The sequence below is a fragment of the Rhodamnia argentea genome, chromosome 10, assembly GCF_020921035.1.
Source record: "Rhodamnia argentea isolate NSW1041297 chromosome 10, ASM2092103v1, whole genome shotgun sequence".
Lineage (NCBI taxonomy): Eukaryota > Viridiplantae > Streptophyta > Magnoliopsida > Myrtales > Myrtaceae > Rhodamnia > Rhodamnia argentea.
The window spans coordinates 16,304,522-16,318,744 of record NC_063159.1 but is presented as its reverse complement, the minus strand read 5'-3'; the positions used below and the strand labels follow the sequence as shown (position 1 = coordinate 16,318,744).

General features: G+C 41.5%; 2 protein-coding genes across 2 annotated transcripts; both read right to left on the bottom strand.

Moving 5' to 3' along the window:
- Window positions 1-444: 444 nt before the first annotated feature.
- LOC115733838 (protein DETOXIFICATION 41-like) lies at window positions 445-3,918 on the bottom strand. The gene is made up of 8 exons (XM_030664449.2): window positions 3,527-3,918; window positions 2,721-3,265; window positions 1,900-1,986; window positions 1,765-1,821; window positions 1,283-1,521; window positions 854-972; window positions 697-783; window positions 445-618 (listed from the first exon to the last, which is right to left on the bottom strand). The coding sequence occupies exons 1-8, from the start codon at window positions 3,836-3,838 to the stop codon at window positions 577-579; spliced, it is 1,488 nt and encodes a 495-aa protein (XP_030520309.1). The 5' UTR covers window positions 3,839-3,918; the 3' UTR covers window positions 445-576.
- A 4,964-nt stretch (window positions 3,919-8,882) lies between these two features.
- On the bottom strand, window positions 8,883-11,969 carry LOC115731899 (protein DETOXIFICATION 41-like). Its single transcript, XM_030662577.2, has 8 exons — window positions 11,534-11,969; window positions 10,449-10,993; window positions 10,282-10,368; window positions 10,137-10,193; window positions 9,724-9,962; window positions 9,505-9,623; window positions 9,327-9,413; window positions 8,883-9,244 (listed from the first exon to the last, which is right to left on the bottom strand). Exons 1-8 carry the CDS (start codon window positions 11,840-11,842, stop codon window positions 9,173-9,175), a joined length of 1,515 nt encoding a protein of 504 aa, XP_030518437.1. The 5' UTR covers window positions 11,843-11,969; the 3' UTR covers window positions 8,883-9,172.
- Window positions 11,970-14,223: the final 2,254 nt, after the last annotated feature.

Here is a 14,223-nt window from a genome sequence, read left to right as displayed (position 1 = left end):
TATGTAATTCATTGGGCACGGCATTTGTCACGGCACTGTATTGGTTAATCATAGAAAGATGAGCTAGCAGAGATACTCTTTCTATTCGTACTTTCCGACGTTATCAGGAGACCCGAGTGCATCTGATGTTTTCGAGGATACTTAGCAGAATGGGACGATATCTAATTAACATCACAACAGTTCAACCACGTGATATGGTAGAAAACAATCGAAAAGAGGTGCTAACAAACTCCCATAAAACTTTTGAAGAGATATGTGGACTACTGTTGGTTGACGCCGCGCATTGTCATCTATATGATGAAAACATCCAGTTAGTTGTTGTCCTCCAGTCTTGAGCAAGACCATGTACTCGGATTGGATCGTCTACAGGATCGTACAGATACAGTGAGGTCTCACAGTCCTGGCCTGAGATTGGAAATCCTTGTGCTTTCTGATCAGTTAACGATTAGGATTGTCGGCTCCTTCATACGGGGTATTTTTCCCTTGTTACGTTTAGGGGCGGTAGCAATGTGAAATGGTGGAGTGAGAGTTAGATCACAATGCTCCTCTCTGTTTCCCAACAAGGTCTCGTCTGTCTCATTCTGCCGATTGGTTCACACGAGCCACGGCTTTGTCAACCTGAGAAAGCATATTCATTAGTTATTTGCCATGTTTGGGAAATGACAGAAATGTGAGATGATGCGAAGCTGGTTTTACCTCCGTGCTCCAATTTGTTCTTGCAGTCAATATGATCAAGGTTACTGTTTGCATAATAACTCCAATGATCATTCCCCACCAGATTCCCTGAAGATTGAAAAGCGTTTGAGAGAGAGAGAGAGAGAGAGAGAGAGAGAGAGAGAGAGAGTTGATGTACCGCCACTTCTAAACTAGTTTTGAAACCGAGAACACATCCTATGGGGAGACCGATGATGTAGTAAGCGGTCAGATTTACATATGCCACCACGGCTTGCCACCCGCTTCCAATTGCCACACCTGCAGATTCATGAAGCACGAATTGTAATTTGGCGTTTATTCGAGCTGTTAACACGACAAGTGCCAGGCCTCACAATGTTGCCCATGACCGAATTAGAGCGCACAAACATAAAATAGTCTAGAAAAAAATTAGGACGGAGAAAACTTTGCGATGACATGTTTGTTTAACCAAAAAATTGGACACAATCTAGTGCACTATGTACTGGTTTATTATTTACATGAATTGGAACCCAGAAAACACGTGGAAATGAATTGACAAGGCATGCTAGCAATGGCAATTATATATCATGCTTGATACAACATCAGTTACCTGACAGAATGGGTTGAATGCCATTCAGGAAGACAGAGATGGCCAGCAGGGGAGTTACATTAGAAACGGCATCGATGACCTCTTCATCACTTGTGAAGAGTTTGCTCAAACCAACCCGGAATATGAGAACAATCGCAGTGAACACTATACTGATGAAAATACTGGTTGCATTCACTACCACAACTGAAAATTTCGCAACTCTTGGATGACCTGCCCCTAACTCGTTACCAACCCGGATACTGCAATCAATCACCAAATCATCTTTAAGCCGACAAAGGTACAACAGGGATCATCCTAAACCACCAACTGGATGAAAAGCATAATAACAGTAGTTATCACCATTTTAACTGCAGTTTGTATGGCTAGAAAAAGAGTAGGCAATGATACTAGCTGATGGGAGATTGATAACCAAAATTATAAAGGAACATTATTCAACTATTTAAAATCTCATTCAACAATCTGTAACTTCTGAAGTGACAGACCTGGCTGCTGCACTTAGCCCCAGCATAAACTGCATATCCCAATTCCAGTAATTCATGCTGAAAATGAGGGTCAACATAGAGTTAGGAGGATGAAGCTAGCATGTTAGATAGAAGAAGGGTGATTAGCTGACGTACCAGATGGACATCGTGTCCAATTCTATTGTAGGATTGGAGAGGAAACCAGCTAGGAGCACCAGTCCATTGAAGTACCATATTTCCAAGCTGCATTCAGATTGAACTAAGGTCACTTTTGTGACAGTTAGGCATTTGAGCACCTTCAATCTGCACAGCCAACTGGAACCACCCTTGAAGTGTCGGTTTGCAGAGGGATTGCAACATGATTGGTTGGTTTCATGTTCGAAAGAAGTTTTTGAAAGTGGAACTGACCATAACAGAACAGAGTCGGTTCCTGGCTGTGCATAACTGCCCCGAATTAAACCTTCAAGAAAGGTGATAGAGTACAACTGAATCTGTTTTTGCTTTGACAGCTGTGAGGTAGGACTTCCATTTGTTTCTATTTTAAGAAAGATGATTTTTCAATCTTCCATGTTCCATAGGCTGTCCTTTAGGCTGTTTTTCAAAGAAATCACTTTCAAATTTAAGCCAAGCTTCCACATAGTACCTTTAGGTAAACCATGCTCTCTAGCACACATGACCTCAGAGTTTCCAATCAGTCCTAAACCATCTGAAGGTCTTACTTTTTCTTTCTTTAGGGTAAGTTCCTTTCCAAAAGTCCTATAAGGAGCAGAAAACATTGACAACTACTTAAGTTAGAAGAACAATAGGTTTTTTCATAGAACCAACAACTAACCCCAGACTAGAAGTGTTCAAGCTTTGGAAATGGTTCTGTGGGGGTAGGTTGCAAATTTTTGTCTTGAGACCTGCCCACTAAACCTATCATGGCAATGTAAAAGACTGAACGAGTGTAGTAAAGCAGTTCTGCAACAAACACGTACCAAAGCATTACCGCAGAAGCAACTGTAAGCTTGAAGTAAGGCCAAACTCCCGTTAAAGCTCTAATCGACAGGCCGGTCCAAGTTTCCTTGCAAGAGGGGCTCAGGACAATGTAAAGCGCGTTGAGGAGGACAAGAATCCACCACGAGAGGCTCAGAGTCAGGGCTGCCCCTAGAAGGCCATAGTCCAAGACATAGACTACAATCCATGTGAGGAGGGTGTGCAAGAGGAAGACCCCCACGGACATGTAAGCCAGAGGGTTCACTATGTTCTGTGCCTGAAGGAACCTCTGCATAGGGCAGGCAAGGGCGAATGCATATAGCTGAGGGATCAATCCCCGCGTGAATAACTGGCCCGGCTCAGTGATTGACTCAGATTGTCCAATCGCTAGGAGTATGTCGCCGGAGAACCAGTATACGAAGCTGAGAAGGACAGCTGCTCCCAAGTGCAGAACTATAGCTCTTTGGCAAATGATGCCCATTTCCGAGTACCTTTTTGCCCCATAAGCCTGGCCACAGACAGTTTGCACCGCGCTTGCCATGCCCAACTGTGTGATATCGGAACGCAAGGAAAGTTCATGACTTGTTTTGTTTTACATGCTTCGTGATTCAACGGAACGTAGCTCCGGCATTATGGCTTGATACATTAGTAAAATTTCCAGCAATAAGACGGGACAAGATGCTTGTGATCTTAGACAATTGAGATAAGTGAATGCAACTATTAGCGTAGCCAAATAGTGAGCTTTAAACTGTGATCATTGAACTGGAAGCCATAAATTCAATGAGTTTTAAGAGTGGTGGGCAAATACCATAATTCCATAAGCAAGACCTTGGATGCACACGGTAGCCATGGAGGCTCCGGCAAGTTCCACCGCACCCAAATGCCCGGTAAACATGAGCGACACGAAACAGAGCATGTAGTTAAAGATGGACACGATAATGGATGAGCCAGATAAGAGCCAGAGCAGCCTCGACTCCCAGGCCACTAGACGCGGCCACCATCGTAGTGGGACCGAATGCTCAAGGAGCTCTTCGATGGTGGCGGACGACAAGTCGGAGACTCCACCCCGAGGGTCTAGTCCGAGCAGCAATGGCTGCTGCTCTGGCTCCGCTGAGCCCATGATCCTTCGTGATGGGGAAAGTTTGATAGTGCACACTGCAGTTGGAGAGACCAGAACTCGTTTGATCAAATGTCGCAGGAAGCCTTTTCAAATAGGCGGCAAATTGAATTGAAGGTCAACTACCATTCTTTACCTTCAATAAGGTAAAGAAAAAACTACCATTCTTTACTGTTAATAGTTAATGCATTTCATCCTTCGCTGGGAACACGCATTTGTTAGATAGAACTAACACTCGCCCTAATGGAACCTTCTCGAGCAGATGATATATCTGCAATTGGGAGAAAAACACCCGAAGTGCCAAAAATTATGTATGATGGTTATTTAGTAGCAAAAGTTTTCGTCGGATCACTTAAGCAATAAATCGGAGAAAAAACGATCACTTAAGTAAGTGCCTCCGGCGAGAAATTCTGGTCAAAATTAATATGTGACATTGATAATAAAATTTTTATTATAAAGTGGCGTTATTTAAACAAAAAATTAAGTCCTCGTGGACTTCTCAACTTTAAAAAATTAAAATAAATTAAAATTAGATTTGAAAAATTGCTAAAATCTAATTTTTCTATAATACAAATTTTATATAAATTAAATTTAAAAATAATCTAAAATATTTAATAAAAAAGATAAAAAATTTAAAAAGGGAAAATTTAAAAAATTTAAAAAATTAAAAAATTTGAAAAAAAATTAAAAAAGGGGGGAAATTAATCTAAAAAATTATTTTTTTTCAAAATATATAAAAAAATATATAATTTTCAGAAAAAATATAACATTTTTTTAACAAAATTTATCCCCGCCCAGTGCTCCCCCCTTTTTTTAAAAAATATTTTATATTTTTTAAATTCTTAAGCCTATTTTTATATTTAATTCAAATAAAATTTGTATTTTTAAAAAATTAGTTCTTAGCAAATTTTTAAATATAATTTTATTTATTTTTATTTTTTTAACATTAAGGGAAGGATTCGATTACAGAAAACACGAATTGAGAAGAAATCTCTATTACAATATCGTGTTGCTAGACCTATCAAACGATTGAGTTAGTGGGTCATAAATGATTCGACCTAAATAGGCCCATTTAATCTGTTTAAGACCCATTTGTTGTAGTGCAAATTTAGTGATCCATACCTGATTCAAACCATATCCAACCCATACCCGATGTGACTTACATTGCCAAAACATTTTTATATTTAACTAAAATGAGGAAAACCTGTTTTTAATAATTTTTTTAAAAAAAAAATCATATTGCTAAAACACTATGAACAATCTTTTTATGATTTTTTTATTTTTTATTTTCCTTTTTTTTCTTCTAAGTCCACCAGATTATGTGGAAAAAAAATGAAATAAAAAATAAAAATAAAAAACAAAAGAAAAAGATCAAACAAGCAAGAAACAAAAATAATAATAATAATAATAATAATTTGTTTATGATCGACTTATGCTTGTCAGCTAACTATTTATGACTCAATATAGCTTATTTGTAAAACTTAAGACAACTCATTTACGAACTTAAGACAACTCATTTATGATCTGCACCATTTTTATATGGATTAAAGCACGGGTTTTTGCCATCTCTACCTATAGCTTGGACCGCCCTCAACGACTGAATAGAGTCAAAACCTCAAAGCAGAAGTTGGGGAGTGGCCAGTTGGTGGCCTCCGCTTCTTCTCTTTACCAGGAGGAGGTTGAGAACCTCCCATTTTGACCGTGCATCCTCTTTCTTCAAAAGTAAATATGACAGTGATCACGGCGGCGAAAATACCAAAAATCAAATCGAAGGCGTTCAAAACGCTGATGCTGCATGAATCGGGGCTCGAAGATTTTTCCATTTTCGTCCATCTGATAGTAGTCAATTCCTTGGAGAGGTCTAACCAAAAAAGAAAAGAAAGGAATTCCTTGTGGAGGTCTTAAACTCAGAAGTGCATACGATTCATCAGCAATGGAGGCACAAGGCGATCATCATCTGTCGTCCAGGGCCCCTAAGGAGCTCCTCTGGAGTGCATTTCATTTGGTGCAGTATCTTCGGGCCGTCGTCTTTCAGCAAGAAAAAGAAAAAAAACTGCTGCATATTCCCCGAAAAGTAGCAGATTTGAAGCTTTGGATTCTTATACATTGATTTAAATGGGAAAACCACACAAATGGTCCATGGATTTTTTGATTTGATGTGCAATGGCGTCCCTGGATTTTTAGTTCATTCAATGTGTGTTCCGGACGGTTAGTGAATGTTCAATTTAGTCCCTATAGTATATGGAAGCATTCAATGTCGTTCTTCCGGTAATTCAAGTTAAGGAGATTTGCTGATGTGGATCGCAATCCATTAAGTTTGAGCGGTGGGTAACAAAAAAAAGTTATACGTGGAACATCTAAGTAAGATTTTCACCTCAAACTAGGATATAATAATCATGGTCATAAAAAAATTGATGACCATGTTGATGGCCTATTATTATTATTTTTTTTTCAATTTTCAAGTAAATTAGATAAAAAGATAAACATGTCGACTCATTAGCTCTAAAAATCAAACTCAACGTAAAATAATCCATGTCACCAAATTACTATCAAATTTGTCGTTTGAGCAAACATGATGACTACATTGAACATTACTAATAATTTAGGGATTACATTGAAAAAAAAAAATTTAGGAACCATATTGTATATTAGGCCAAAATTTAAGCGCCATTTGCGTTATCTTCCCAATTCAAATCGACCTTTTAGGTGTGGGGTTTGACTTCTTGGTGGGCTGGACGTTATTAGTTCATCCAATTCAATTTCCCATTGATGTGAAGCGATGACAAGAAAGTGCACTGTTGAATCTAACAACTCCAACTTGATAAGCTTTCTTTCAAGTGCGCTTCAGCCTTCCCGGGAGTTTGCTCCTCTAATTGCGGAGTGTAAGGGTGTGCTTGGTAACTCTTCCGTAAGTGAATTTCTATTCCAAAAGTACTTTTAAAGTAAAAATTCGTTTGATAATGCAACTATTGAAACAGAAATCTATTTGGTAAAAAATTTTACTTTTGAAAGAAATTTTTACTCTTGAAATGAATTTTCATTTATGAAGTTATTTTTTCCCCAATTTAAAAAGTTAAAAAAAAATTGATTCTAAACTCAAAAAGTACTTTTTGCCTTACTATCTTTTCATTACGCCCTCATTGGCTTTTCATTACGTCTCTTTCGCTTAATCACGCTTTCGCCGTGGCTGCCCACCGTCGTAAACCACCAACCTTTGTTGATCGCTATCGCCCACCATCGATCACCGTCGACCATCGCTGCCCCCCACCACCAATCGCCCGCCATTGGCCACCACCGGCCGCCACGGACCACGCCCCCTTCCGATTGCCGCTGCCGCCCCCCACCGACCATTGCCCGCCCCACCGCGACTTATTGTTGTTGCCAACCGCCAACCATTGCCTTCAACCTTTGTCGATCGCCGCTGACCACCACCCATCGCCGCCCGCCACCGATCGCCGAGAATCGTTGCTAGCCGCCATCATTGCCACCGTTGTGTTGCCATCTCCAGTTGCCAGAGTAACAAATAAATATTATTATTTTTTATTTTTAATTAATAAAATTTATTTTTTAAAGAAATATTAAAAAATTAAAAATAAAGTAGAAATTTTTTGGCTACCGCCAATAATTCGTCGTAGAAGATTTTGTGTTAATAATGTTTTAGAGTAGAAATTTTCAAACGTTGTCAAACGAGTTTCTCTGTTTAGAAATTAGCTTCTGGAGCAGAAGTAGAAAAATCAACTTTTGAGAAGAAGTAGAAAAAGTCAACTTCCGACCAAAATTTGATTTTTGAAGCAGAAGTGTGGCCATGCGCGTCCTAAGTCTCTATTATCTCAAGTACCTGAGGCCCATTTGGCCCACTGTTATAGGGAGGCAAATGAAGTTGCTGATTGGTTAGTGAAGGCCCAAAGATGCAATGCCCTACCTTGTAACTGGGCCTCCTGTCCTCCTCAAGCTCTCTGCCATCTTATTTGCTCCGACGCTTCTTTAAGGTGTAATTGGGCTCGCCCTTAAATTAATGGAAAGTTTTTTTTTTACCAAAACAAAGATAATTCCCATTGATGTCACCGATTTGGTAGTGTTCCTTTCAATTGCTTCAACAAGGAAGGTGCTAAAACTGTTAAGACAGTTCATCTCTGCATCTTGGGGATGCCTTGGAAAGAAGAAAACTGTGCAAGGGCTTTGCTCGTTTTGTTCAATCACTTATTGTTCAGTCGCTAGTTGATCCATCTCTTCTGTTTGAAAAAGCATTTGGTATCTTCCCGCTGCAGCCGGCCCGCCAGAGTTTAGGAGCACAGCGTTGGATATCCCGTTCATGCTTGATCCGTGAACGTCCTTATCAGATTAGCTGTCAAAGCGACGAGAACGAATCTGATCACGTCGTTCTTATTGAGGTTATCTATTCTGTAATTGCTTTGATAATCAGAGTCTTGTAATTTCTTCAAGCAACAGAACATCTGCTTCATTGGCAAACGTAACAAAGGGACCGAAGAAGAGCAAACCGAACATTTGAGCATAAATGATGACGGCACGAACGGAGGAAGTGTTGGTTTCTAATCTGCAGATGGGCGTGGGCGACTGTCGGGTTCGATGCAGACAACCTATTCAGCTCGCGAAAAGGACGTGCACGGGAATTCGACTGCTTATCAATGAATGAACCAGCTCAGTAAGTGCATTGACCAAATTTTCGTGCAGGACTATTGATTTTTTTTTTTTTGGGTGCATTTGAGGCCAATCCTTCGGCATTTCATCGTTTGGATATTTCATGATATGATAGTGATACTTGTTCATTTCTTTCTGTTTATCGTGTTGGATCGTAATCGCATTTCAGGTGCTCGACACTCTATGACAATGACGCATCAGAAAGACGGGTTTCTCTCCTATGGCATCGATTTTTCATCATCTAGTAGGAGTTTGCACATGCTGCCTGCCCTGAATCATTTACTTCTGATCTTTTCCCCATTCTGCACAAGGGAACAATAGAATTGTCCGGACCTAATGCAGTATGTAGTGAACAAGCGTTCCCGGGTTTCCTCTAGCCAAAGCACGGTGACGAGCGAAATGAAGTTTTTCATTGGCATTCCTCAGGCCCATCTCCTGATTTCCACACTGTCGGGTGATTGAAATACATGAAGGCTCTTTATTGCAAATGTTGACGGTTACAAGAAAATGGTTCCCTTCCCTCTTCTAAATCTGGGCTCATATATACACCATAAGCCAAAAAGGATAAAAAGAAGCCTACCAAAATATTTCAGCCCCTCCATTCTATCAAATTGAGAGAAAAATGCAGCAACTGCAGTCTGAACGCTGGAGGCCAAATGGAGATTGAGTAAGCAACCGCTATACGTCAGCAACCAGGTCTAATGTTTCCACATTCGCCGAACTCTTCAAGCGAGTCGCAGCTTTTTCAACCTGAGACAAGCAGAGAATTAGGCATCAGTGTCCGTGTCTGACATGAAACCGGATGAGATAAGCAACTCAGAACTACAGCTACCTCAGCAGTCCAATTTGTTCTTGCAGTTAATATGATGAGGGCTGCTGTTTGTAGAAGAACCCCAACAATCATTCCCCACCAGATACCCTGAAATGAAGAGCACTTACATCATGAGTAAGTGTGTGTATAAGAGAGAGACAGAGAGAAGGCAGAGAGAAAGAGAGAGGAGTGATTTTACCGCCGCTCCTAAACTAGTTTTGAAACCAAGAACGCATCCGATGGGGAGACCAATTATATAGTAAGTGGCTAGATTGATGTAGGCCACCACAGCTTGCCACCCGCTTCCAATCGCCACACCTGCAAATCAAGTGCAATAGCAGTAAAATACCATTTTACATAATGAGGGATCATCGGCTGCTTCACTAACAGCTATTACAACATTCCTAGCAATAGTTACCTGAGAGTATGGGCTGAATTCCGTTGAGGAAAACAGAGATGGCCAACAGAGGAGTTATCTCAGAAACTGCTTCGATAACTTCCGTATCGCTCGTGAAGAGTTTGCTCAATCCTACCTTGAATATCAGGATAATTGAAGAGAACACTATACTAATGAGAATGCTGGTTGCATTCACGACCCAGACTGAAAACTTCGCCACACTAGGATGACCTGCCCCAAGCTCATTGCTTACACGGACACTGCAATGAACAGCCGAATTCATTAGCATGCCGACATAATTACATTAACAAGATACCATGATGCACTGTTATATTGCTTATTGTTGCAAAGTGTGTGAATTTGATGGTCATAATTGTTACAAGTGCATCTCCACATAATGACTACAATATGGAGTTATGTTTGGAGCGACAAACCTGGCAGCTGCAGCAAGCCCTAGCATAAATTGCATGTCCCAGTTCAAGTAGTTCATACTGAAAGTGAAAAGCATCATCAAGTCAAGAAAAAAACAATTCTTGGATTCCCGTGACAAAGGAAGAAAGAGAGTTTTGCCAGCATTACCAAATGGATATGGAGTCCAATGATATGGTGGGATCGGGAAGGAGACCTGAGATGAGCACAAGACCTTGGAAGTACCATATTTCCAAGCTACATGAAGGAAAACGAAAAACATCAGGTCATTGTGGATCAAGACTTAATGAACATGGTGACTAGTCCTACTCACATACCAAAGCATGATGGCAGAAGCAACAGTGAGCTTGAAATAAGGCCAGATTCCCCTGAATGCTTTGATCGACAGGCCGGTCCAGGTCTCTTTGCAAGAAGGGCTCAGGATAATGTAAAGCCCGTTTGTGATGACGAGGAGCCACCAGGACAAGCTCAAGGTCAGAGCTGCTCCGATGAGGCCATAGTCCAACACATAGACGACAATCCACGTGAGAAGGACATGCAAGAGGAATACCCCGACGGACATGTAAGCCAGAGGGTTCACTATGTTCTGTGCCTGGAGGAACCTCTGCATTGGACACGCGATTGCGAACGCATACAGCTGGGGGATTAGTCCCCGTGCGAAAATCTGGCCTTGTTTGGCGATGCTCTCCGATTGGCCTATCGCTTCGAGCGCAGCACCGGAGTACCAGTACAAGAAGGTGAGCAGGAAAGCCGCTCCCACGTGCAGGACTATGGCTCTTTGGCAAATGATGCCCATGGAGGCGTACTTCTTCGCACCATAGGCTTGGCCACAGACGGTTTGCACGGCACTAGCCATGCCCAACTGTCAATTGGAATCACAAACACACTCATTTGGATGCATGCTTAAACTGATCACGTTTAGGACTCATCTAAAGCCAACGAACAGAACACAGACAAGGCCGAGAGACCATTGTCAAGATTTTTATAGAATTTGAAACTATCGGAATTGGCTTGGCACTAGGCCTATCTTGTCACTACATTCAGAGAACGAGTCTAACTCTCGGCATGTCTCCGCCTGATATTCGCACACTTGTTTACCATATTTACTCATCAAGTCATAACTATCTTTCGACTTTCCCAAAGAAGGCATGGGAGGGCAGAGCAGTACAAAATGGTGTACAGGCCAGATATGTGCAGGCAAAAGAGTTGATACAGTATCATCATCTTAGGACATAACCCAAGAACACACAAAAAGATTTAGACTTTTGATTGTTGCCAACAAAAGAATTGGAACTCGAATTGTGACATCACGAGCAGACATGGATTTCCATCACTGTAACTCCGGTACATGAGCCGCCACAAGTTAAAAAGAAAAGAAAAGAAAAGGACACATATGCATTACCATAATCCCGTAGGCAAGGCCTTGAATGCCCACGCTGGCAATGGAAGCCCCTGCAAGCTCCAGCGCACCCAAGTGCCCAGTGAACATGAGGGTCACAAAGCTGAGCATGTAGTTGAAGATGGACGTAATGATGGACGAGCCGGAGAGCAGCCAGAGCAGCCTCGACTCCCACGCCACAAGGCGCGGCCACCACCGGAGTGCGACAGGGCGGTGCTCGAGGAACTCCTCGATCGCCACCGACGACAGGTCCGGTATCCGGCTGTGAGAGTCGAGCCCGAGCAGCAGCGGCTGATACTCTGCCGACCCCATGTCCCCCCTGCTCTGTTTCTAATGGACAATTCAGTCGCGCGCGCACACAAGCCTCAAGCGAGAGTGTCTTATGCGAGCGCTCAGAGTTTTAAGGAGTGAGCGACTGTGATAGTGTCTGTGTGGTTATAGTCCGATGCGAGGAGTTATCAAGGAAACGGAGTTTTGACTCTGTAACTACCATTCAGCTTAGGTCGTTTGGTTTTTCTCGCATTAGGCAATTCGCATTTGGGTGTCTGAGAGGGAGAATGTTGTGGAACGGTGTTAGATGAATCTAACACCCCACGAGCCCAAACCTAACAGCAAGGTCGGGATTCTCAAACGAACCTTCCGAACTCTTGCAACATGCTAAAGGACAAGATTTCTATTGCTATTCATATGGGTTAGCAATAAAGAATCGTGACGTTGCTCTTGGTTTCTTGATGGAATTTTGTCAGGGCAGATGATTCCTGCTAGTGCCGGTCAGCTGTGCAGATTAGGAAATGATTAATTAACTTGATTTTTTTTAAAACTATTCCTAGAATCCAGGGTAGCCTGCGTTTAACTTAACTGGCTTTGCCCCCCGAAGACCCTAAAAATCTGTCAAAAGAAATTCTCGGCAAATTTGTATGGACACATAACATCAAAGTTTTTATCGTATCTCTTTCTTAACACTTGCGGATCGATTTTTCGTTCCATGTTTTTCTTGGGACGCAAAGCGTGTACGCTTTTGCTAGTACAATTGAAGGGTCGGTAGCCAAAAAAGAAAAGGAAAGGAAAAGACAGATAAGTGGTCAATGTTCTAATTATATCCCCCATCAGTCAATTTCTGTGGGGCGAAGTGTAGAGGGGATCTCAGGTGGTCCTTGCAGCACGAAGTCAAGAGAAGCGAATGCACATTTCGCAGCATTCACGGAGCTACTAACGTTAATGAATCGCCCTGAATTGGAATTCTCTATTCAAGAAGAAGAAGAAGAAGATAATCTAGAGATCATTGGAAGTTGAGCAACATTTATAACCTTGGTGATTAAAGTAAACGTAGCCCAGCTAGGGTTTTACTACGTTTTCAAGACAGTGAATTAGCAACAACTGGCGCTAGCTAACGTTTAAAGAACGGAGTTTCAGCAAAGATTCTGCCCCGCTTCTTGATTTGCAAAATTTGGGTTTTGAGTCCATTGCAGGTGTTGACCAAAGAAAAAAGAAGAAGAAAAGGTCCATTGAAGGTGAGGAAGGGATAGAAGTGTTCATTTTGCCAAGGGGGTTAGGTGAAAAGCACGTGTGAAGCCAGCTAGTCTCCATCTTGGGGTTATTGTTGTACCACTCAGCTTGATTTAGCATCGACCCGCCATGCAAAATTCCAAATGAAGAGCTTCCGAAGGGCATGAAGGGGTAGCTTTCTAGGGCACCTCGTCCAACCAAACATCTTGATGCCGCCACCACCACTTCAATAAATTTCTGTACGTTTGTAGCGGAATTTGAAAGAGGGACTTTGGTTTTCAGACTCATGGAAATCTCTGTCTCCATCTGTCTACCCACGCACATGTGAAGCCCAAACTTCTTGGCGTAAAGACAACAGCTCGTCGGGTGCAAGCAACCCTTTGTTTTACCTTACCACCTTTTTCTTTTTAAATTTGAGACCCTAGTCAGCTGTCTGTTGGGAGACTCGTGTTCGATCTCATGGAAAGAACTCCGAAAGAACCCTGACTAGGCATATTCTTTGTTTTTTTCATCGTGATTGTTTCTGTCTGCTTGCCAGGCAAACGACAGAAAGATCCTATGTACGGTGTCTTTTCGGTCTCTCCACTGAGTCCACTCCAAGCAACGAATGGGTTGCCAATTATCGCATGCGAAACACATAGATGACACATTCGCAAAAGGCAAATTCAGCGAGGACCGCTTGTTAGCATCTTCAAAGGTGATTGGGGGTAGGTGTATATCCGTAGAATTCTGCATTTTGTTTCTCATTTTTCCTTTCGAACTTTTGGATCTTGCGTTGTCATGCCCAAACACCGTATTATCCCATTCTTTATGAACATGAGAAAAAGAGGGAAAATTGTCAAAAAAGTCCTAAACCTATTGTACTTTTGCCAATTCAGTCATAAACCTTTTAATTTTGCCAATTCAGTCCTAAATTTTTTAATTTTGTGCCAATTCAGTTTTGAACCTTTTTTTTTGTGCCAATTTAGTCATAAACCTTTTAATTTTACCAATTCAATCCTAAATTTTTTAATTTTGTGCCAATTCAGTTTTGAATCTTTTTTTTGTGCCAATTTAGTCCTAAACCTTTTGCATTTTTGCTAATTCAGTCCATTCAACAAACTTTGGCATGCCGGCACTAACGTGTGCGGGGATTTTTCATCCATCTATTTAGAAAAGGAGAAAAACAAATGAGGGATTTTAAATAT